Raw genomic sequence first — 24837 nt, forward strand, 5'->3', positions numbered from 1 at the left:
GACGGTGGAATGCCAGTAATGGTCATATGCCGATGATGGTGTGACGCTGGTGGTGGAGGAATGACGCTGGTGGAGGAGTGACGATGGTGGTGGAGTGATGCTCGTGGAGTGACGCTGGTGGTGGTGGAGTGATGCTGGTGGAGTGATGCTGGTGGTGGTGGAGTGATGCTCGTGGAGTGACGCTGGTGGTGGTGGAGTGATGCTGGTGGAGTGATGCTGGTGGTGGTGGAGTGATGCTGGTGGAGTGATGCTTGTGGTGGTGGAGTGATGCGGTGAGAGCCTCACTCCTCATTGATGGGGATGAAGATGAAGTTTTTCTTGAAGAGATCGACTCTCCTTGTCCACGTCCTCACGCGTGCATGCCGCCGCTGGGCCAGGCTGCATGTTACACACACACACACAGTTACACACACACACAGTTAGACACACACACACAGTTACACACACAGTTACACCAATACCCGCCATTCACCACCAAGTTACGATGACATCACCACGGCACCTGTGCCAGGCCAGGTGGACTCTGAGGCCACATGAAGCGTCGAAGGCTCGCTGACAGGTCTCGCGACTGACCCAGGTGCCATGGCTTGGCTGACTTAGATGACTAGTAGATGTCTAGCACTGTAGTGTGTAGTGTATGGTATGCAGTGTCTAGCAGTGTAGTGTGTAGCGTATGGTGTGTAGTGTCTAGTAGTGTGGTGTGTAGTGTATAGTGTGTATTGTCTAGTAGTGTAGTGTATAGTGTATGGTGTATAGTGTCTAGTAGTGTAGTGTGTAGTGTATAGTGTGTAGTGTCTAGTAGTGTGGTATGTAGTGTATGGTGTGTAGTGTCTAGTAGTGTGGTGTGTAGTGTATGGTGTGTAGTGTCTAGTAGTGTAGTGTGTAGTGTATGGTGTGTAGTGTCTAGTAGTGTAGTGTCTAGTAGTGTGGTGTGTAGTGTATAGTAGTGTGGTGTGTAGTGTATGGTGTGTAGTGTCTAGTAGTGTGGTGTGTAGTGTATGGTGTGTAGTGTCTAGCAATGTGGTGTATAGTGTATGGTGTGTAATGTCTAGTAGTGTGGTGTGTAATGTCTAGTAGTGTGGTGTGTAGTGTATGGTGTGTAGTGTCTAGTAGTGTGGTGTGTAGTGTATGGTGTGTAGTGTCTAGCAATGTGGTGTATAGTGTATGGTGTATAGTGTCTAGTAGTGTAGTGTATAGTGTGTAGTGTCTAGTAGTGTGGTGTGTAGTGTCTAGTAGTGTAGTGTCTAGTAGTGTGGTGTGTAGTGTATGGTGTGTAGTGTCTAGTAGTGTGGTGTGTAGTGTATGGTGTGTAGTGTATGGTGTGTAGTGTCTAGCAATGTGGTGTGTCGTGTATGGTGTGTAGTGTCTAGTAGTGTGGTGTGTAGTGTATGGTGTGTAATGTCTAGTAGTGTGGTGTGTAGTGTATGGTGTGTAGTGTCTAGTAGTGTGGTGTATAGTGTATGGTGTGTAGTGTCTAGCAATGTGGTGTATAGTGTATGGTGTGTAGTGTCTAGTAGTGTAGTGTGTAGTGTATGGTGTGTAGTGTCTAGCAATGTGATGTGTAGTGCCTGGTGTGTAGTGTCTAGTAGTGTGTAGTGTCTAGTAGTGTGGTGTTAAGTGTATGGTGTGTAGTGTCTAGTAGTGTGGTGTGTAATGTATGGTGTGTAGTGTCTAGTAGAGTGGTGTGTAGTGTTTAGTAGTGTGGTGTGTAGTGTATGGTGTGTAGCGTCTAGTAGTGTGGTGTGTAGTGTATGGTGTGTAGGGTCTAGTAGTGTGTAGTGTCTAGTTGTGTGGTGTGTAGTGTCTAGTAGTGTGTAGTGTCTAGTTGTGTGGTGTGTAGTGTATGGTGTGTGTCTAGTAGTGTGGTGTGTAGTGTCTAGTAGTGTGGTGTGTAGTAGTGTGGTGTGTAGTGTATGGTGTGTAGGGTCTAGTAGTGTGGTGTGTCGTGTATGGTGTGTAGTGTCTAGCAGTGTGGTGTGTAGTGTATGGTGTGTAGTGTCTAGTAGTGTAGTGTGTAGTGTATAGTGTAGTAGTGTGGTGTGTATGGTCTAGTAGTGTGGTGTGTAGTGTATGGTGTGTAGTGTCTAGTTGTGTGGTGTGTAGTGTATGGTGTGTAGTGTCTAGTAGTGTGGTGCATAGTGTATTGTGTGTAGTGTCTAGTAGTGTGGTGTGTAGTGTATGGTGTGTAGGGTCTAGTAGTGTGGTGTGTATGGTGTGTAGTGTCTAGCAATGTGGTGTGTAGTGTATGGTGTGTAGGGTCTAGTAGTGTGGTGTGTATGGTGTGTAGTGTCTAGCAATGTGGTGTGTAGTGTCTAGTAGTGTGGTGTGTAGTGTCTAGTAGTGTGTAGTGTATGCTGTATTAACAGTGTCTAGTAGTGTGTGGTGCAGTGTCGTGTAAAAAAATGCTATAGCAGTGTGTGTAGTTTGTATTTTATATTGTATGCTAAGTCTGTGCAGCGGTGTGTGCAGGAAGAGTGTGCAGGATGGGTGTGCAGGGGGTGCAGAGTGGGGTGTGCAGGGTCGGTGTGCAGGGTGGGAGGGTGCAGGGTGGGTGTGCAGTGTGGGGTGTGCAGGGTGGGGGTGCAGGGTGGGAGTGCAGCAGGGTGTGCAGCGTACGTGAGGCTGGCCATGTGCTCTGTGAGCACGCGCTCCGTCTGCAGCAGGCGCTTGTAGAAGAAGGTGCTGAAAACGTGGATCCCGTCCGAGTCCTCACGGCTCATGCGCTCACTACTCACGAGGAACCTGGGGGACACGCATGGGGGGGGGAGACAGACACGGAGAGACACGGGGGAGACAGACACGGGGGAGACACAGAGAGACACGGGGAGACACGGGGGAGACAGACACGAAGGAGACAGACACAGAGAGACACGGGGAGACAGACACGGGGGAGACAGACATAGAGAGACACAGGGGAGACAGACACGGGGGAGACACAGAGAGACACGGGGAGACACGGGGGAGACAGACACAGAGAGACACGGGGAGACAGACAAGAGGGAGACAGACATGGAGAGACACGGGGGAGACAGACACGGGGGAGACAGACACGGAGAGACACGGGGGAGACAGACACGGGGGAGACAGACGCGGGGGAGACAGACGCGGGGGAGACAGACGCGGGGGAGACAGACGCGGGGGAGACAGACACGGGGAGACAGACACGGGGAGACAGACACGGGAGAGACAGACACAGAGAGACACGGGGAGACAGACACGGGGGAGACACAGAGAGACACGGGGAGACAGACACGGGGGAGACAGACACAGAGAGACACGGGGAGACAGACACGGGGGAGAGAGACACGGGGGAGACACGGGGGAGACAGACACGGGGGAGACAGACGCGGGGGAGACAGACGCGGGGGAGACAGACGCGGGGGAGACAGACACGGGGGAGACAGACACGGGGGAGACAGACACGGAGAGACACGGGGAGACACGCAGGGGGAGAAACAGACACGGGGGAGACAGACACGGGGGAGACACAGAGAGACACGGGGAGACAGACACGGGGGAGACAAGACACGGAAATACACGGGGAGACACGCAGGGGGAGAGACACGCACAGGGAGAGATTATTATCCGCAGTCGTCCTCCCCGTCATGAGTGCGGATAATCGAGAGTCTGCCGCATTATAATTAATACCGGGACTCCTCTACTTATGAATGAGTTAGGTTCCAGAGGTTTGTTCGGAAGTTCAACTTTACTCCTGTAGATTGCGAACATGTTGTACGGCAAGTATACGGGGAATGGCTTTAAAAGTTGTATAATCTTCTGCAGATGTATATGCCACTGGTTCTTCACGTTCTGCAGATGAAGATGCCACTACCGCCATCTATTGCGCGGCGCTTGAACGTACAACTCTCGGTCCGAACAGCTGCAACTGGATATAGGGGACAGGTTCACTCTTAAAATTCGTAAGTCGAACGTTCGCAAATAGAGAAGTTCCTGTACTTCCAATTCCACCCCCACCCGTCCGCTCTTTGGACCCGTCATAGGAATGTAGAGTTTGCAGGGCGCATCTCACTTGAGGTAGAAGTCGATGATGATGTCATTGAGGAACTCTCCGGGCTCCAGGCAGAGGAGGTCCTCCGTGGTGACACTCAGGCCACCCTTGGTGGGTGGCGGGGGATAGATGATGAGCCTGGTCACAACAACACAGTAACGAAACACAAAAATAACACAAAAACACAGCGTCATAACACAACACAATAACACGTCACTACAACACAGCACGTCACCACAACATCACAAGTCGGACGATTCCTAAGTTGAACTGTTCATAAGTCGGAAAGGTTTGTAAGCCAAACGGTTCATAAGTCGGACGGTTCGTAAGTGGGACGATTCCTAAGTTGAACCGTTCATAAGTCGGAAAGGTTCGTAAGTGGCAATACGACAATTAGCTGAAGGGGCAGTCCAAGGCTTACGAACGGGTTCCGTGACTTAAGTGGCGGTGACGTCACCCCGGCGCTTGTGCCAGGCATTCATGTCCACATGAATGCCGCGTGAAGTGTCGAACACCCGCTGGAAGGTCATGGGACAGACCCAGGTGCCATGGGTTGACCGAGATGGCTGGCCAATGCAACACCTGTGCCACCTACTGTGCCAACTTGCTGTGTTTTAGCCACCCGGCGCTCGGCTCGTTGTTGTGAGCATCGCTCCTCGGCCCTACGTTGTTGTTGGAGGGCGAGTGCCTCCAACTGCCCAGTAGCATCCTTCACGAGCCTCCTCCAAAGAGGCCGATCTTGACACCGCTGGTACCAGTCATCGGCAAGTCCACTCAGCTCCACATCCTCCTGCACCACATCACTCCATCTCTTCTCTAGCCTGTTACCGAGGTTCGTAGCACAGCGTAGCACTATCCGCTGCACGATTAACACCACCGCCACAACCTCCACTACCTCCACCCTGCAACCTCCCGGCCCCCGTCACCTCTGCACAGGGATGTTGCTGCTGCTGCGCTGGCTGCTGTCGGCAGGCACTGCGAAGGGCGGCGCCGGCGACGACGACGAGGAGGCCGGCATCAACTCACTGGCGTAGTGCCCACCCTGGCGCAGCTGCAGAACGGAGAAGTCGGCCGGCCACGGAACTCCCTGGGCACCACCACCACCACCACGGGCACAACGCTGCTCCGATACCACCACGACTACCACCACCACAATGCTAGGACAATACCACCACTACTACACTGCACCACCAGCACAACGCTACTACGACACCACCGACAACAACTGCCATTTGCCACTAGGTGGCAGTGACATCACCACACTTACTTGCGCACAGACTCATGCACAGACTCATGCACAGACTCAACAACAACCGCCATTTGCCACTAAGTGGCGATGACGGCACCATGGCGCTTGCGCCAGGCTATGTGCAAGTTAAGGCCACGTGAAGTGTCAAACCCCCGCTTGCAGGAGGTCACGGGACAGACCCAACAGGTGCCATGGGTCGACTGACTGAGACGACTGGCCGATGTGCTATCTGTGCCCCCTGCTGTGCCAACTTTCTGTGTTTTAGCCGCCCACCGGAGTGGAAGAATGGCAGGCGCATCTTTTAGATGACAAGCCGATGGTCAGTGGGCAAATCAGTTCCCCAGAAGTTCCTGGTGTCAAGGACATGGGCCTGCATCTGCTGTTCCGTCACTATATAGTCCAGCAAATGTTCTTGCTTGGACCCTGCGTGCATCCATGGTGTTGCGTGGATGCGCCGATGCCTGAACAGCGTGTTTGGTAATTACAAGCCCATGGGCTGCACAGGATTCTAGCAGCTTCCTCATAATATCGCTATCACTGGTGTTGGTCGTGAGCAGGAATTGAACTCGGGTTGCCGGGTTCATATCACGGCGTAGCGCTAACCACTCCACTACCGCTCCCCATTGTGTTACACGCAACACACGGGGGGACACACGGGGGGACACACGGGGGAGAGAGACATAGGGGACACACGGGTCAGACACTGAGACACATGGGGAGACACGCGGGGTGAGACTCTTACCACCCCGTGCTGGAATCCATGTGGCGGGCGCCCCCCACCAGGTCCGTAGGGAGGCTCCGCAAACCCCGCCGCAACGTACGCAGCCACGGCATGCTGATGATGCTGATGGTGCTGATGGTGGTGCTGATGGTGATGATGCTGATGATGGTGATGCTGGTGGTGTTGATGGGCGGGGGCGAGCGTTAGGGCACCGTGTGCCGAGGTGGGGTGCGGCGCCAGCGGGGAGTGGGGGGCCAGGCCCCCCGGGACGCGCGACGACGACGAGAAGTTGTGATGGGGGGGTGGGGGGCCACCGTTTCGGCGCGCCACCTCCAGCAGCAGCTCCTGCAACAGGCGCAGCGACGCCGGGGGCAGCGGCGCCTCCACCACCAGCGTCACAACGCGCTCGGGGGGCTCTGACAGACGGGGGATCGGGGTGGGACGGACAGGGAGTCGTGTCTCTCCCGTGTCTCCCCATTGACCCCGTGTCTCCCCCATGTCTCCCCATTGACCCCGTGTCTCCCCCGTGTCTCCTCCGTGTCTCCCCATTGACCCCGTGTCTCCCCCGTGTCTCCCCGTGTCTCCCCCGTGTCTCCCCATTGACCCCGTGTCGACCCCGTGTCTCCCCCGTGTCTCCCCCGTGTCTCCCCATTGACCCCGTGTCTCCCCCGTGTCTCCCCCGTGTCTCCCCCGTGTCTCCCCCGTGTCTCCCCATTGACCCCGTGTCTCCCCCGTGTCTCCCCCGTGTCTCCCCCGTGTCTCCCCCGTGTCTCCCCATTGACCCCGTGTCCCCCCCGTGTCTCCCCCGTATCTCCCCATTGACCCCGTGTCTCCCCCGTGTCTCCCCATTGACCCCGTGTCTCCCCCATGTCTCCCCCGTGTCTCCCCCATGTCTCCCCCGTGTCTCCCCCGTGTCTCCCCCGTGTCTCCCCATTGACCCCGTGTCTCCCCCGTGTCTCCCCCGTGTCTCCCCCGTGTCTCCCCCGTGTCTCCCCATTGACCCCGTGTCTCCCCCTTGACCCCGTGTCTCCCCCGTGTCTCCCCCGTGTCTCCCCATTGACCCCGTGTCTCCCCCGTGTCTCCCCCGTGTCTCCCCCGTGTCTCCCCCGTGTCTCCCCCGTGTCTCCCCCGTGTCTCCCCGATGTCTCCCCCATGTCTCTCCCATGTCTCCCCCATGTCTCCCCCGTGTCCCCGAGTGTCTCGGTGTGAGTCCTCATGCCCCACGGCATACCAGTCGCCTCCACGCTGTCCAGGCCAGCCCAGCTGAGGAGCTGTGAGTGGACGCTGAGCGCCAGGCTCGGCTCCAGGGCGAGCAGCAGGCTGGGGCCCTGCGGCTCCGCCGTGTTCACAGAGCATGAACAGAGGGAGCGCGCGGGCAGCGAGAGCACGCGGGGGGCACGCCCCTCACCCACTGCACACATAGACACATAGCCAGTTGTACACAGAGAGACAAACATACAGAGACAGATGAACACAGACAATCACAGAAAAACAAATACAAACACAGACAGATGTACAGAGAGATGTACAGAGACAAACACACACACAGACAAGCACACAAACACAGACACACAGACAGACAAAGATCCCTCGTGTAGCCTTAACAGACTGTTGGGGCAAGTGCTTCTAGCTAGTAGCACCACAACAACCATCACTGCCACCATCATCATCACCATGAGCACCACCAACACCACTACAGCCATAAAACACAAAGATCTCTCGTGTAGCCTGAACAGAGTGTTGGGGCAAGCGCTGTTAGTGAGTAGCAGCACCTATAAAGGTCGGCACGGCACACGAGGGAATGAGTGGCCAGCACCAGTGGTGATGTTTACTACACACCGCACCGGGTACTCGTTTGAGGCTGAGTCGACCTAGGGGATACCCAGAACCGGTTTAGATCATCGTCGCTGGTGTTGGCCGTGAGCGGGAATTTAACCTGTGCAGTATGATAACTACTGCACCACCACTGCCCACATCTGTGGTTAAGTAGGTAGGTGAGTGAGTAAACAGGTGAGTGAGCAGGTGAGTGTGTGAGCGAGTGTGTGACGGAGTGTGTGAGAGAGAGTGTGAGCGAGAGTGTGAGCAAGAGTGTGAGCGAGTGTGTGACGGAGTGTGTGAGAGAGAGTGTGAGCGAGAGTGTGAGCAAGAGTGTGAGCGAGAGTGTGAGCGAGAGTGTGAGCGAGAGTGTGAGCGAGAGTGTGAGCGAGTGTGTGAGCGAGTGTGTGAGCGAGTGTGTGAGGGAGTGTGTGAGCGTGTGTGTGAGCGAGTGTGTGAGCGAGTGTGTGAGCGAGTGTGTGAGCGAGTGTGTGAGCAATTGTGTGAGCGAGTGTGTGAGCGAGTGTGTGAGGGAGTATGTGAGCGTGTGTGTGAGCAAGTGTGTGAGCGAGTGTGTGAGCGTATGTGTGAGCGAGTGTATGAGCAAGTGTATGAGCGTATGTGTGAGCGAGTGTGAGCGAGTGTGTGAGCGAGAGTGTGAGCGAGTGTGTGAGCATGTGTGTGAGCGAGTGTGTGAGCATGTGTGTGAGCGAATGTGTGAGCGTGTGTGTGAGCGAGTGTGTGAGCGAGTGTGTGAGGGAGTGTGTGAGGGAGTGTGAGCGAGTGTGTGAGCGTGTGTGTGAGGGAGTGTGTGAGCGTATGTGTGAGCGAATGTGTGAGTGTGTGTGTGAGCGAGTGTGTGAGGGAGTGTGTGAGCGTATGTGTGAGCGAGTGTGTGTGAGAGTGATCACGTGTGTATTTCAGTTTGTAAGAGTGTTGAGGAGTGGTAGTGTAGAAGTGAGAATTCTGCGCTACGAGCCTGGTGACCCAGAGTTCGACACCCGCTCACGGCCAACACCAGTTACATTTGAACTGGTCCTGGGCCTCCCCTAGGTCGACTCAGCCTAAAATCAATACCTGGTGCGGTGTGTAAACATCGCCACTTGGCAGACAAAGGTGGCCAGGCGTGGTGCTAGCCAACCCACACATCGTGCGCCACAGTGCCGGCCTTCGTAGGCACCGCTCACTAACAGCACTTTGTGGGCAAGTGAGTGAGCAAGCCGTGTGTAAGCAGCTGACTGAGCATTTGAGCGAGTGTATGAGTGAGCGAGTGTATGAGTGAGCGAGTGTATGAGTGAGCGAGTGTATGAGTGATTTAATTAATTGGTGAGTGGGTGAGTGAGTAGTTCAGTGAGTGAGTGGATGAGTGAGTAGATCGTTGAGCAAGTGTATGAGTAGATCGGTGAGTAAATGTATGAGTGAGTGTATGAGTGAGCAGGTGAGTAGAGTGGGTGAGTGAGCGAGTGAGCAGATCGGTAAGTGAGTAGATCTGCGAGTGAGTGTATGAGCAAGCGGGTGAGTAGATCAGTGAGTGAGTGCACGAGTGAGCGGGTGAGTGAGCAGGTGAATGAACGGAGCAAACAGTAGATCGGTGAGTGTATGAGTGAGCGGGTCAGTGAGCAAGTGAACGGGTGAGTAGGTGATTTGGTAGACCTGCTATTGGAATGTCCACTGAGATCACCGACACCTGCAAAAAGAGAATAACAAACAAGTCAGCAAACAACCACAATTCTCCACTAAGGGGCGGTGACATCACGGCGGCACCTGTGCCAGGCTAGGTGCACTTTAAGGTCATGAAAAGTGTCGAACTCCCGCCGGCAGGTCAGGGGACATACCCAGGTGCCACGGGTTAACCGACTGAGATGACTGGCCGATGCGCCACCTGTACCCCCTACTGTGCCAACTCGCTGTGTTTTATCCGTCGCTCCTCTGCCCCTCTGCTGTTGCTGGAGGGCGACTGCCTCCAACTGCCCAGTAGCAGCGTCCTTCACGAGCCCCCTCCTCCATAGAGGCCGATTTTGACACCACTGGTACTGGTCATCAGCAAGCCCACTCAACTCCACATCCTCCTGTACTACACATTAGTCCATCTTTTCTCCAGCCCATGCCACTCGCCCACGAATCCAACCACTCATCCATCAGCTTCATCTCTTCTCGAGCCTATGCCGTTCCCATTTAGCCCCCTCTATCCGGCCAAATACAAGCTGCTTGGGCATGCGGTGATTGGGCATGCGGGCTACATGACCCAGCTAACGCAGCTTCGCCTGCTGGAGCTAACCGATTGTACAAAAGTGCATGGTACATGGTGCACTCTTAGTGTCGTGTGTTGTATGCTGTGCAGTAGCATATGGAAATGTGTGGTGTATGGTAGATGTGGTAATGTTGTGGTGTAGTGTATAGTAGAATATGGGAGTCTATAGTGTATAGCACTTCAATAGTGTTGTGAATGGTAGTGTACGGTTGCGCAGTGTTTGGTAGTGAAGGGTATAATATAGTCGTGTAGTGTATAATGTACTGTAGTGTATAGTGCAGTGTATAACAGTGTAGTGTATAGTAGTAAAGTATATAGTTGTGTATAATGTATAGTAATGTATAGTAGTGTGTAGTAGTATAGTATATAGTAGGATAGTGTACAGTAGTGTCGTATATAATGTATAAGTGTAGTGTATCGTAGTATATCAGGTATAGTAGTATATGAGGGGGATAACCGTGACAGGGTCCATTGGTCAGTGTAGTAGTGTCGTGTATAGTATATTGTGTGTAGTGTAGAGTATATTGTGTGTAGTGTAGAGTATATTGTGTGTAGTGTAGAGTATATTGTGTGTAGTGGAGAGTATATTGTGTGTAGTGTAGTGTGTAGTGTAGAGTATATTGTGTGTAGTGTAGAGTCGTGTGTAGTATATTGTGTGTAGTGTAGAGTATATTGTGTGTAGTGGAGAGTATATTGTGTGTAGTGTAGTGTGTAGTGGAGAGTATATTGTGTGTAGTGTAGTGTGTAGTGTAGAGTATATTGTGTGTAGTGGAGAGTATATTGCGTGTAGTGTAGTGTGTAGTGTAGAGTATATTGTGTGTAATGTAGTGTGTAGAGTATATTGTGTGTAGTGTAGAGTACATTGTGTGTAGTGTGTAGTATATCGTGTAATGTAGTGTGTAGTGTATAGTATAGTGTGTGTAGTGTAGTATGTAGTGTAGTGTGTAGTGTAGTGTGTAGTGTTTTGTATATTGTGTGTAGTGTGTAGCGTAGTGTGTAGTGTGTAGTGTATAGTATAGTGTGTGTAGTGTGTAGTGTATAGTATCGTGTGTGTAGTGTAGTGTGTAGTGTAGTGTGTAGTGTAGTGTAGTGTGTAGTGTAGTGTGTAGTGTAGTGTGTAGTGTAGTGTGTAGTGTATAGTATATTGTGTGTAGTGTAGTGTGTAGTGTAGTGTGTAGTGTATAGTATATTGTGTGTAGTGTAGTGTGTAGTGTAGTGTGTAGTGTATAGTATATTGTGTGTAGTGTAGTGTGTAGTGTAGTGTGTAGTGTATAGTATATTGTGTGTAGTGTAGTGTGTAGTGTAGTGTGTAGTGTATAGTATATTGTGTGTAGTGTAGTGTGTAGTGTAGTGTGTAGTGTAGTGTGTAGTGTAGTGTGTAGTGTAGTGTATAGTATATGAGGGGGATCACCGTGACGGGCCCCGCTGGACGGTGCTCTTCTCCACCCACGTACACCGCAGCACAGTCCAGCAGCACGCGTCGCCGTGGCGACAGGGCGCGCTGTCGCCATGGCGACACTGCAGGCAGCAGGTGCGGATGCACCACGCCGCGCGCGCGCTTGGCCTGGCGGCACCGTAGCAGGGAGGCAGCAGCCTGCGGCACGAAACAACACAGAGCGGAGACAGTGGAGAGGGGGGCCCTGCAGGGTCAGCGCGCTCACTGGGTGAGCAGGTGGGTGGGCGGGTGAGCAGGTGAGCGGGAGGGTGGGTGAATAGGTGGGTGAGCGGGTGGGTGGGCGGGTGAGCGAGAGGGTGGGTGAATAGGTGGGTGAGCGGGTCGGTGGGCGGGTGAGCGAGAGGGTTGGTGAATAGGTGGGTGAGTGGGTGGGCGGGTGAGCGGGTGGGCGGGTGAGTGGGTGAGCGAGTGGGAGGGTGGGTGAATAGGTGGGTGGGTGAGTGGGTGGGTGGGTGGGTGGGTGAGGGGGAGGGTGGGTGAATAGGTGGGTGAGTGGGTGAGTGGGTGAGTGGGTGGGCGGGTGAGCGGGTGGGCGGGTGAGCGAGTGGGAGGGTGAATAGGTGGGTGGGTGAGTGGGTGGGTAGATGAGTGAATGGGAGGGTGGTGAGTGAATGGGAGGGTGGTGAGTTAGTGTGTGGATGGGTGGGTGAGTGGATAGGTGGGCGAGTGAGTGGATGGGTGGGTGAGTGAGTAGGTGGATGGGTGGGTGAATAGGTGAGTAAGTAGGTGAGGGAGTGCATAGGTGAGTGAGTGAGAAGGTAAGTAGATAAGTGAGTGTGTGCGTGAGAGACTAGGTGAGTGAGGTGAGTTGGTGAGTCTTTGAGTGAGTCGGTGAGGGGACACTGTCAGGCTGGTTGCCACTCCTGCCCCACTCGCGTTGATCTTTGTCTTAACTTTGTATACGAATTAAATATATTTATCATTTAAATAAACATTTATTTCTGTTTGAAAGTCACCTTCTAGTTTCCGAGTTTTACACTATAGACTAGTTATTTTTTTAGCTTAAGGAGCTGCTGAGGCCTCACTGAGCTGCTGCTCCTTGGGTCTGCCTGAGCTGCTGCTCCCTGGGTCTGCTTGAGCTGATGCTCCCTGGATCTGCCCGAGCCCTTGACTTAAACCAAGTTGATTTCATCTCTTGATTGGTGTTTCAGTATAACCACTATCTGATTGGCCTACTACCACACCTGCTCATCTTGGCCTGTGGTCAGCTTGCTGTGCTCTACAACCAGCGTGTGTCTTGTCGCAGCCAAGTTCATCTCATCACCTGATGTGCGCTTACTCAGTTCATGACCTTAGGAGCCTCCGTCCCTTTTCCCCCCACACCCCCCCCCCCCTCCGAGGACTTTTGGCTGGACTGGTGGACGGAGGAGGCCTGTCGGGAGGTTGGGATCTGGTAGCCAGTGAGGATTTCCAATTCATTGTCTACCCATAACATCTCAGAAGTATCACATCTGCATCGGACCCTCAGATCCAGACTCCCAGATGCCCTTGCCCATTGGCCTAGGGTTATAATAAATATACATAACCAACTCTCCACTGAGCTGCAGTGGCAAGAAGGACCCTGTACTGAAGTTCATGCTCATGAATGCCAGGTTGGTCGTGCAATGCGCTCCTTCAGTACGTGACACGATCGCCATGGGCTGTCCCCACCTCACTTTTATTACCGAAACATAGTTTCGACCTGGAGTCGACAAAAACCTTTGGCTGATTTAGTCCCAGGTGGGCATTCAATACTGCATATTCCCCAGACAGGTAACAAGAGGGGTGGGTGGGGTGGCGGTGATCTTTCAGACTCATTTCATCTGTGCCATGCGCCCTGGTCCCAAAATTGAGTAATTTGAATTACATGATTATGCGTTGTGCCCCGAATGAGAATCAGGGCCTGTATTTCACCCTTGTTTATAGACCACCAGGAAGCCAAGGGGATTTCAGGTCTCAGCTGTCTGAGGTGATGCCTCCTTTCTTCTTGAAATTCCCTCACACAATTGTGCTGGGAGATTTCAACATGTGGATGGATGACACATCTGACAGTTCAGCTACAGACCTTTTGGATACCATCGGTTACATGGGATTTACTCAGTTTATTCAGGGCCCAACCCATCATCATGGCCACGCGATCGACCTAGTATTCGCCCAGGGGGTCTCAGTTATGACCACTACATTTTCGTTCGAAATATGGACTGATCACAGAGTGATTCATGTTGAGATCAAGGGTCTCCCCACCCCTCTGCGAAGGTCTGGTTGACTTCAGGGACGCTGGGTTCGGCACAAAAGGCTCATGCCCCCTTCTGGATTTCATGACGCCTAATCGGCCAATATTTCCTCTGACTGTGACAGTGGTACCATCAATGAAAGGGTTGATAAGTACAATATAGTGCGTCGATCTGCTATAGATGACCTTGCTCCTCACCGCCGTCTTCATGCTCAAGTTACCATAACCACTGCCGGGTATTCCAGAGAACTCGGGTCCCTGAAAATACAACTTAGGATAATGGTACGATGCTGTCGCAGATCTCAGCTTGATGATCGAACAACTCTACGAGCCTGTCAATGGGCTTACACACGGGCTGTCTTCATGGCGAAAAAAAATTAGGTCGCCATGAGGATTGACTCAGCAAGGAATCGCCCCCTGCTGAGGTGTTCAGGATGGTCAACGGCTTGCTTCACCCAAACTATACGTCAATAAAAGTTGCTCCTTCTGAAGAGCGCTGCAAAGATTTACATCAGTTCTTTGCTAATAAGATCGATTGCATTAGAGAGGGCATCTGCCCAGTAATTAGTCCTGATCCTAGCTTGGACCCAAGGGCTCCTCTCATTTGAGGCTTTTTACTGGTCCTGCCTGCAGACCTCATTCATAATAGAGTTTTTTTTTGGTTAGATTGCGTAAATATATAAATGTGTCGTTAAAACCCGCCACCACCCGACACTAGTACAGCACACCGGTGTGTAGGAGAGCAAAGCCACAACATTTACAATCTGAGTACGAAGTTACGCCAGTAACTACGAGCTTCGTCAAGTGACAGCCAGATTTGTGGAGAAGTCCACCTGTTTCGTTCCTTCTATTGAGGTGTAGATGTGGTGGCCACACGTCTGTGCTCCTGCGCAAAGTTGGGGGGGGATGGTTAATGAGCCAATGTACATTATGCATTCGCATTATGAGAGCCCTTTGATCCTGTCCTTCCTGTCCACTGTGTATAAAAAAAATTGCCGTATTAACAGTAATTCTTATTGAAGTATGGTGCCCTGTATAGACATGCATTTAAACAATGTAGTATTTGATGATTCGCTTCCACGCAGCACTAAGTCGGTTGCAGTCCCAAACGGTTACAATTATTTGTCTATCTTAAATTTTCGCTATATTCTCGAATTAGGCGTGGCCAGTAGTAGCTAGTTTTGCACAGAATTTAAACATTATGAAAATCAAATGAGTGTCCTTGTTGGCACGCGTGTTCTGCTACTGCTGACGGTACTCAGATTGTAAATGTTGTGGCTTGGCTCTCCAACACACCGATGTGCTGTACTCGTGACGAATTGGCACGTTCTGTTTACATGACAATCCGTACTAGTTGGCTGTGTCGGGTGGTGGCGGGTTTTAACGACATTTATATATTTACGCGATCTAACCAAAATAAACTCTATTTTGGATATTCGTCGCGAAAGCTGACGTGTTAAACAGACCTCATCCAGGCTACTGCGGGGAAGAAATGGACCACATGTGATTTATCTCCCTGTCCCGCTTGGCTTCTTAAGGATGCCTTTGAGCCAGTCATCAACTCCTCCCGGGACCCCCTGAAAAGGGGTTTAGTGCGAGCTTTGACGATGAAGATATCCTGGCTATCGCCTAATCTCAAATCTTCCATTTTTAGGGAAAATATTCAAAAGGGTGGCCGCCTCCTCCCAGTTGGAATCGTATCTCGAGGCCAAGTGCTTCTTTGATGTCACCCAATCAGGCTTCAGGGCCCATCATGGAACAGAGTCCACCTTGGTTTGCGTGGCAGATAATCTCCTTATGGCGATAGCCAGGGGCTGTATTTCAGCCCTTCTTCTTTGGTTATTTCGGTAAAGTCACGTAGAATGAGAATAAAATAATAAAATAACAATAAAATTCTCACGACGTTTCGGCCACAACACAGGTGGCCTTCTTCAGGTGAAAGGAACAAACCTGACGGGACGACAGAGCTTCAATGAGCGTTGTTAAGATTCGTAGCGTCTTTTAAGCTGGTTTAGAGAAGTGAGGCGCCTTGACAAAGGGGTTTACATATCAAACAGGAGAATTTAGCATTGAAATAACTGAGGGATTAGCTTGTGACTGGTCACAGAAATGGCTATGTTAAAGTCAAAGCCTACACATCCACAGAGGCACCTAGTACAAATCAAACAGGACAATTTAGCATTGAAATAGCTGAGTGATTAGCTTGTAACTGGTCACAGGAATGGCCATGTTAAATTTCGATTTAAAGCTTTCGTGACTGCAAGGATTCATCTTCTTTGGTTCTTTCGGTAAAGTTACGTAGAATGAGAATAAAATAATAAAATAACACAATAAAATTCTCACGACGCTTCGGCCACAACGCAAGCGGCCGTCTTCAGGTGAAAGGAACAGGCCTGTCGGGACGACAGAGCTTCAATGAACGATATTAAGATTCGTAGCAACTTTTAAGCCGGTTGGGAGAAGTGAGGCACCTTGACAAAAGGGTTTACATATCAAATAGCTGAGGGATTAGCTTGTGACTGGTCACAGAAATGGCTATGTTAAAGTCAAAACCTACACATCCACAGAGGCAACTAGTAATTTAGCATTGAAATAGCTAAGGGATTAGCTTGTGCAAATAGCTGAGGGATTAGCTTGTGACTGGTCACAGAAATGGCTATGTTAAAGTCAAAACCTACACATCCACAGAGGCAACGAGTAATTTAGCAATGAAATAGCTAAGCGATTAGCTTGTGACTGGTCACAGAAATAGACGTTAAAGTAAAGGCCTACACATCTGTGACCAGTCACAAGCTAATCCCTCAGCTATTTGAGCGCGTGAGAAGGCGAGCGAGTGAGCGCGTGAGAAGGCGAGTGAGGAGAGCGAGTAAGGAGAGCGAGTGAGGTGAGCACGTGAGTAGGCAAGTGAGTAAGTGAGTGAGTAGGTGAGCGCGTGAGAAGGCGAGTGAGGTGAGCGAGTGAGGTGAGCGAGTGAGTGTCTCCTCACCTTGCGTTTGCCACCCTCGGTGTCGCTCTCGCCACCACCACTCCCCTCGTCCAGTGCCAGAATCGCCCCCTCCTCCTCCTCCTCTGGCTCTTCTTCCTCTTCTTCCTCCTCTTCCTCCTCTTCCTCCTCTTCATCTTCATCGTCAAACTCCTCCTCATCCTCCTCATCCATCTCCTCCTCTGCATGCCGAGCGCATTCTCCCTCTTCGCAGTCGTTACAGATCTCCTCATCCTCCTCCTCCTCATCCTCCAACTCCTCCTCCTCCTCACCGGCTCCGCACTCCTCGCAACCCTCCTCGCCGCACACAGCACACTCCTCCTCCTCTTCATCATCCAGCTCCTCCTCATCAAAGTCTTCCTCCTCATCCTCCTCATCATCGTCGTCATCGTGCTGCTGCAGCAGCAGGAGCTGCTGCTGCAGCTCGTCGTCGTCGTCGTCGCCGAGGATCTCTTGACGTCCCTGCGTGGCGGCCGCTGCGCTGACCGTGCCCTCCCCCTCCACCTCTTCCTCCCCTTCCCCCCCCGCCTCTCCCTCCTCCGCCTCGTCGCACCGAGGAGGAGCCGAAACGGCCGCCTCCTCCTCACTCACCTCGTCGTGCTTCGCTGCTGCTGCCTCCTCTTCCCCGTTCTCCTCACCTGACTCCTTCACCCTCACCACTGCAGTCTCCTCCTCCTCCTCCTCCACCTCCTGTGTCTTATCTTCCGTCGTCTGCTGCTGCTCCTCCTCTCTCTCAGCTCTCACCTCTTTCCTCACCTCATCTCCCTCCTCCTCCTCACCCTCTCCCTTCCCCCGTTTCCCCTCCTCCTCCTTAACCTCCCCCTTCTCCTCCTCCTCTTCCTTCTTCTCCTCCTCTTCCTCCTTCTGCCCCTCCTCCTTCTGCCCCTCCTCCTTCTGCCCCTCCTCCTTCTGCCCCTCCTCCTTCTGCCCATCCTCCTTCTGCCCATCCTCCTTCTGCCCATCCTCCTTCTGCCCATCCTCCTTCTGCCCATCCTCCTTCTGCCCCTCCTCCTTCTGCCCCTCCTCCTTCTGCCCCTCCTCCTTCTGCCCCTCCTCCTTCTGCCCCTCCTCCTTCTGCCCCTCCTCCTTCTGCCCCTCCTCCTTCTGCCCCTCCTCCTTCTGCCCCTCCTCCTTCTGCTCCTCCTCCTTCTGCTCCTCTCCCTCCTTCCCCGCTGGTTTCTTGCCGTGGTTCCCCTCTTTATTCTCAACCTCGTCGTCGTCCTCATCGCCACTGGACAGCACAACTAGATGCACGGGGTCACGGGGACACAGGGTCACGGGGTCACAGTGTGTTCGTGTGACGAAGTGTATAGGAGTGGTAGGGCAGTGGTTAGCGCTGCACTGTGCATTGAACCCGACAGTGACCGGAGTTTAATTCCTGCTCACGGCCAAGCAACAGTGATGGCGATTATCTGAACACAATCCCGGGCCTCCCCTAGGATGAGTCAGCCTTAAATAAGTACCTGGTGTGGTGTGCAAACCTCAGCACTGGAGAGACAAAGGCGGCCGGGTGTGGTGCTGGTCACCCAAACCATAGGTTTCTGTGAGTGAGCGTGCACGCATGTGTATGTATATATCTGTGTACAGTTAACATTGCCACTCGCCTGGTATGCAGGTCGTGGGTTGACCCGATTGGTCAACGATGTTATGTATGCTGATGATCTGGTGATTGCTGCTCACTCTGCTGCTGAACCTCGAAAGTGCCACTAAGAGACAGGGTCTTACCATCAGCCCCACCAAAACCGAGCACCTGCCTGGGTATTTTGTGCCATCAATCACTCCACCCCCACAACTCCCAATTGGTGATGGGGCAGTTGTGGAGAGAGTGGAGAGTTTTCCATACCTGGGCAGTGTGCTCATGGCCAGCTCCGGTTTAACAGCAGAGGTATCACTCCAAATCAGTCGAGTGGCATTTCCTTTTTATCTGCGGCGTAACGCTGCGTTTGAAGCTACCTGGTGTGTAGCTCAGCCACATTAATGATCTCCTTTCTCTATGCTTGCAAAAAAAGGACTCCTGCAATGGAATATCTGCACCGGTTTGAACACTCAAAACATTTAGGCTGGCCTGCGCCTATGATCCATCCTGGGTTTAACCAGGCTGGATCGTGCGAGGAGCCCGCAAGATCCTTGAAATATTTGGACGGTCCCACCAGTGAGCTCCTCCAGCAGGTGAGGCTGCGTTGGCTGGTTCACTAAGTCAGCATGCCCAAGCAGCTTCTGTTCGGCCGGATAGAGGCATGTGTGTGTGTGCGTGCGTGTGTGCTTGCGTGAGCATGTGCGTGCAAGCGTGCGTTCATGCCTGTGCATGCGTGCGTGTGTTTATGCCTGTGCGTGCACGCGCGCGTGTGTGCGTGTGCTTGCACATGCGTGCGTTCACATGTGCGCACGATCGTGTGCACGAGCGAGTGCGTGTGTCTGTGCGTTTGTGTCTGCACGTGTTTGTGCGTGTCTCTGTGCGTGTGTCTGTGTGTGTGACGTCGTGGTGACGTCACCGCCACTTAGTGGCGAATGGCGGTTGTTGTTGTTGTGTGTGTCTCAAGGTGCACATGGCCTGGCACAAGCGTCGTGGTGACATCACCGCCACTTAGTGGCGAATGGCGGTTGTTGTTGTTGTTGTGTCTGTGTGTGTGTGTCTGTGTGCGCGCTCGCTCACTGGGCTCGTCAGGCTTGCTGTGGATCGGGGTGAGGGGCAAAGGGCGGCCGTGAAGAGGGGGGCCAAGACGCCCCCCATTGCATTGCAGGCGCAGGGAGGAAAAGGCGTGGTGGGGGTGCGGGGAGCCCCCCACAAAACCTGGTGGCTTCATGGCTCCATTGGGGGGCCAGCAGCTGGAGAAAGAACCCTGAAAGAGAGAAGGGGGGGGGGGACAGAACAGTCTCTGTCTCTCAGACTCAGAGACACACACAAAGACTCGCACAGAGACACAAAGAAACTCGCGAGGGCCACGTGAAGTGTCGAATACCTGCTGGCAGGAGGTCACGGGACAAACCCAGGTGCCATGGGTTGCCTGACTGATATGACCGATGCACCACCTGTGCCCCCTACTGTACAAATTTGCTGTGTTTAAGCAACGCGGCGCTCCGCTCGTTGTTGCGAGCATTGCTCCTCTGCCCTCCGTTGTTGCTGGAGGGCGACTGCCTCCAACTGCCCAGCAGCGTCCTTCACGAGCCTCCTCCAGAGGCCAATCTTGACACCACTGATACCAGTCATCGGCAAGTCCACTCAGCTGCACATCCTCTTGTAACAAATCACTACATCTCTTCTATAGCCCGTGCCGCGCCCGCTGATTAGGCATGCGGTGGCTGGCATGTGGGCTACATAACCCAGCCAACGCAGCCTTGATTGCCGGAGGATCTCACCAATGGACTGTTCAGATCTTTCAAGGAATTGTGAGCTCCTTACATTAATCAAACCTGGTTAAACCCAGGATGGATCACAGGCAGACCAGCCTAAATGTTTCTAACCGGCGAAGATGCTCCATTTGGGGGGTCCCCGTTTCGCAAGTCATAGATGTCTGCCCACAGTAACCTCCGGCACAAGTTTAGTTAAGAATTTTACACGTTTGTCTTTGGTAATTAAATTGAAGGTGGAGGGGTTACCAGCCCCTCGCACCCGTCCAGAGCCCCCATTTGGCCGCTGTGGTGGCCACAAACGCCATGAGGGGAAAGGCCAAACGGAATTGGCCCTCCCTCCACAGCACTGCCCACGACAGCGTTGCCCGTCCGGGCACCACGAGGAGGTAGGGGGTTGTTTTGACGGACCAACATACACATCCACTCATTGAACTGCTCGTTAATTCACTCACCCACTCACTTGCTCACATACTCACTCATTCACACACCCACTAACCCACTTTCTTACCCACGAACACTGCTCGCACCTGTCAAGAGCCTCCATTGGCTGCTGTGTTGGCTACAAACTCGATGAGGGGAATAGCCGATTGAAATTTGACTTCAATGGCATTGCGCACCACACCGCCTGGCACCACCGAGGAGGTGGGGGGTTGTTTTGCCGGACTCGCACCCAGAGACGAACACAGAGTCTCACATAGACACTCACAGACACTCACACAGACACTCACAGAGTCTCACACTGACACTCACAGAGTCTCACACTGACACTCACAGAGTCTCACACAGACACTCACAGAGTCTCATACAGACACTCACAGAGTCTCACACTGACATTCACAGTCTCACACAGACACTCACAGAGTCTCACACAGAGGCTCACACAGAGACCAACACAGAGAACTCGCACACAGACACTCACACAGAGGCTCACACAGACCCACACAGAGACCAACACAGAGAACTCACACAAAGAGACTCACAGAATCTCACACACAGTCTCACACAAAGACCAACACAGAGAACTCGCACACAGACACTCACACAGAGGCTCACACAGACCCACACAGAGACCAACACAGAGAACTCACACACAGAGACTCACAGAATCTCACACAGAGTCTCACACAGAGACCAACACAGAGAACTCGCACACAGACACTCACACAGAGGCTCACACAGAGGCTCACACAGAGAACAACACAGAGAACTCGCACACAGACACTCACACAGAGGCTCACACAGACCCACACAGAGACCAACACAGAGAACTCACACACAGAGACTCACAGAATCTCACACAGAGTCTCACACAGAGACCAACACAGAGAACTCGCACACAGACACTCACACAGAGGCTCACACAGAGGCTCACACAGAGAACAACACAGAGAACTCGCACACAGACACTCACACAGAGGCTCACACAGACCCACACAGAGACCAACACAGAGAACTCACACACAGAGACTCACAGAATCTCACACAGTCTCACACAGACCCACACAGAGAACTTGCACACAGACACTCACAGAGGCTCACACAGAGACCAACACAGAGAACTCACACACAGACACTCACAGAATCTCACACAGAGTCTCACACAGACCCACACAGAGAACTCGCACACAGAGACCCGCACACAGAGACTGAGAGACCTGCACACACACCATCGCTCTCTCCATCACAACCTCCACATTCGCCAACTATCAGTCTCGGGCAGTGCATCTCACCTGGGCGCCTCGCTGGTGGCCCCCACCCAGCGGCAGCTGCCCCACCCCACGGCCTCCCCGGCCCCCCGCGGCCGCCATTAGAGCCGCCCCACCCCCGGCGCCACCCCTGGCCCTCCCGGCCCCCACCAGCGCGGCCCCTCGCCCGGCACGCAGGAGGGAGTGCTGCTGCTGCTGGTGGTGCTGGTGGTGCTGGTGGTGGTGGTAGTTGCGTAGCTGCTGCTGCTGCTGCTGGTGGTGCCGGTCATAGTGCGGGATAGCTCTGGGCGAGGCAGCGGAGCAAGCGGCAGAACCCCCCACGCCCCCTCCCCTAGGACCGCCCCTCTGCTGCTGCATCAGGGAGTGGTGCAGCAGCAGCTGAGAGGCGGCTGCCCTCTGCTGGGGTTGCTGGGCCGGGGTGCGAAGCGCGGGGAGGCGGCCGCCCGTGGAGGAGCGGAAGGGCCCGCGGGGGCCAAACGACGGCGACGCGTGGCCGGAGGGGTGGGCATGGCCCTGGCGTGGGGAGGGGCGGCTCAGGGAGAGGGGGCGGCCGCCATGAAACCCAAACGCCGTGTGGTGGTGGTGCTGCTGCTGCTGATGATGATGATGTTGTTGATGTTGTTGTTGGTGTTGTTGGGGTGCGGGTTTAAGCCGCTTGACGGTGTTGGCAGGCAGCTGGGCACCGCAGTGGCTGCAGTAAGTGTGGCCGTCGCTGTTCTTGAGGCAGAAGGGACACTCGGCCCAGTAGCGATTCATGTCCAGCTGCGCGGGTGAACGGGACGGCACGGGGAGACAGAGACAAAGATTCCACGAGTATTAAGACGCACACGGTTTCCCTGTGTAGCCGCACAAAGACAAAGATCCCCCGTATAGCCTGAACAGACTGTAGGGGCAAGTGCTGTTAGCGAGCACCTATGAAGGCCGGCACAGCACACAAAGGGGTGGGTGGGTGGCCAGCACCATGCCCGGCCGCGTTTGTCTCCCCAGTGGCAATGTTTGCACACTGCACCAGATACTCAGCTGAGGCTGAGTCGATCTAGAAGAAGCCCAGGACTGGTTCCCATAATTGTCACTGGTGTTAGCCGTGAGCGCGCTAACCACTACACTACCGCACAACACACACACACAGAGACACACCGCGCAGAGATAGACACAGAGGCCGATCTTGACACCGCTGGTACCAGTCATCGGCAAGTCCACTCAGGTCCAGATCCTCCTGTGCAACATCAGTCCATCTCTTCTCTAGCCCATGCTACGCCCGTTTAGTTCCCTCAATCCGGCAAAACAGAAGCTGCGTGGGCATGCGGTGGTAGGGCATCTGGTCTACATGACCTAGCCAACGTAGCCTCGCTTGCTGGAGGAGCTCACTGATGAAGGGACCGTCTCCAGATCTTTCAAGGGTCTGTGAGCTCCTCACACAATCCAACTGGTTTAACCCAGGATGGATTGTAGGCATGACAGCCTGAATATTTCAAACTGGCGCATATGTTCCTTCAGAGGGGTCCACGTTTCACAAGCATAGAGAAGGGAGGGCATGACTGGCCCGAGAAGCCCCAGAAGCTGTGTGGTGTGACGGACCAGGTAACTTCCAGAGCATTACGCAGTCGATGAAAAGACAATGCCGCTCAAGTTACAACTCAGCCGCCGAACTGGAGCGGGTCATAAGCACCCTGTTAGTGAGTATTTGGTGGCATAAAACACACAGGCAGGTGCCTTTTTTTGTTGGGGCTGATGGTAAAGCCCCAACTCTTAGTGGCATGCGCCAGGTTCAACAGCAGAGCCTCCAACTCTCTCAGAACGAGCAGCAGCAATCGCCAGCATACACGGTTTAACATTGGGGAGCCATCCCTTAAATGCACCTAGGCAATGATTAGCCTACCATTGTATCTGTACCAGATGGAGATTCCAACGATACATCCATGTAAAGCTTATTGAACTACGTGGTAAAAGACGTTAAATAATGTAGGGGCCAGAGAACATCCCTGTCGGAATTGAAGAGTGATTGTGATTGCGGACAACTGAGCCATATTCCATGTCCTCAGCAACCCGCACCCACCACTCATCCTTGCAGAACCGCACGGCTCTCCAAGCTTCCAAGTGAAAGCTGCAGTAAGCCTTAACATTCCCTGACGTAGAGATGTTGTAGATGGTGGGAGTGAGCCTGTCGTTTTCTCTCAGCCAGCCGGAATATCCTCCTTGATTAGCCAGGGTCTCTGGGGAGGTCTGGACTCCGTACCCAATGCAGCCGCATGAGCCACAGTCCTGAACATCACCCATTTCCCCTCACCATCAGGAGGAAGGGGAACGATGGCAACCCCAGCTTCATGCAATGATGAAATTCTCACTTGCAACTTCCATCAGTGCGCCAAGAGAAAATTACTGTCACTTTTGAATAGGATGCTAAGTGAACGCCCATCACCACCACCGCCACCAGAGTGGAAGAATGGCAGGCACGCATCTTACAGATGACGAGAGCCGATGGTAAGTGAGCAGATCAGCTCCACGGTAGGTTTTGGTGTCAAGGACATGGGCCAGCATCATCTGCTGTTTCCATCACTGTGTAGACCAGAAGATGTTCTTGGTTGGACTCGGCATCCATGCATTGAGATTATTTAGATTATTTTGCTGCTAGAAATGTCCAAATGACAAGCCACTTTGTTGAGCCATCATTTACGGCCAGGTTGTTTAAAAAAAAAGTAATGCCTCGGTGGGCTTTGCCTGGTAGGATGGGGATGGTTTAGTTGTCTTTGTATGTTGTGTTTAGGTGATTTGTATTATTTAGTTGTAAGGTTTTTACCCCGTGCCCCTACTGGACATACGCGAATAAAAATGATGTATAGCTCATCGGATTCCTCCTGCAGTATAAATGCAATATTCTGATTCTGGATCCATGATGTTGCGTGGATGCACAGATGCTGGGAGTAATTACAAATGTAGCGCCGTAGATGGAACGGTACCGTCAGGGGAGGGGCTACAGTGCCAGCCCAAGAGGGGAGGGGCTGCTGGGGGCTCAGGATCCCAGACAGCTCAGTTGAAGACGGAAGCCGAAGAGCAGCTAGATAGGACCCTGAGACCCTAGCCCCG

General features: G+C 53.2%; 1 protein-coding gene across 3 annotated transcripts in view; it reads right to left on the reverse strand.

Annotated features, from left to right (window-relative positions):
- LOC116957376 (uncharacterized) overlaps positions 1 to 24837 on the reverse strand; it is an 81123-nt gene that overhangs the window by 22540 nt on the left and 33746 nt on the right. For all 3 annotated transcript variants that reach the window (XM_076055863.1, XM_076055862.1, XM_076055864.1), the window contains exons 7-17: positions 21778 to 22515; positions 19350 to 19536; positions 16700 to 17940; positions 11457 to 11639; positions 9448 to 9481; positions 7211 to 7390; positions 6001 to 6395; positions 4936 to 5096; positions 4031 to 4147; positions 2617 to 2742; positions 286 to 378 (exon numbers count right to left, since the gene is read on the reverse strand). In XM_076055863.1, coding sequence (XP_075911978.1) covers positions 286 to 378; positions 2617 to 2742; positions 4031 to 4147; positions 4936 to 5096; positions 6001 to 6395; positions 7211 to 7390; positions 9448 to 9481; positions 11457 to 11639; positions 16700 to 17940; positions 19350 to 19536; positions 21778 to 22515 — 3455 coding nt within the window. The remainder of the gene's footprint in view (positions 1 to 285; positions 379 to 2616; positions 2743 to 4030; positions 4148 to 4935; positions 5097 to 6000; positions 6396 to 7210; positions 7391 to 9447; positions 9482 to 11456; positions 11640 to 16699; positions 17941 to 19349; positions 19537 to 21777; positions 22516 to 24837) is intronic.

The sequence above is a fragment of the Petromyzon marinus genome, chromosome 73 (assembly GCF_048934315.1).
Source record: "Petromyzon marinus isolate PM22_M1 ecotype Great Lakes invasive population chromosome 73, UKy_Petmar_22M1.pri1.0, whole genome shotgun sequence".
In the NCBI taxonomy this organism is placed as follows: Eukaryota; Metazoa; Chordata; class Hyperoartia; order Petromyzontiformes; family Petromyzontidae; genus Petromyzon; species Petromyzon marinus.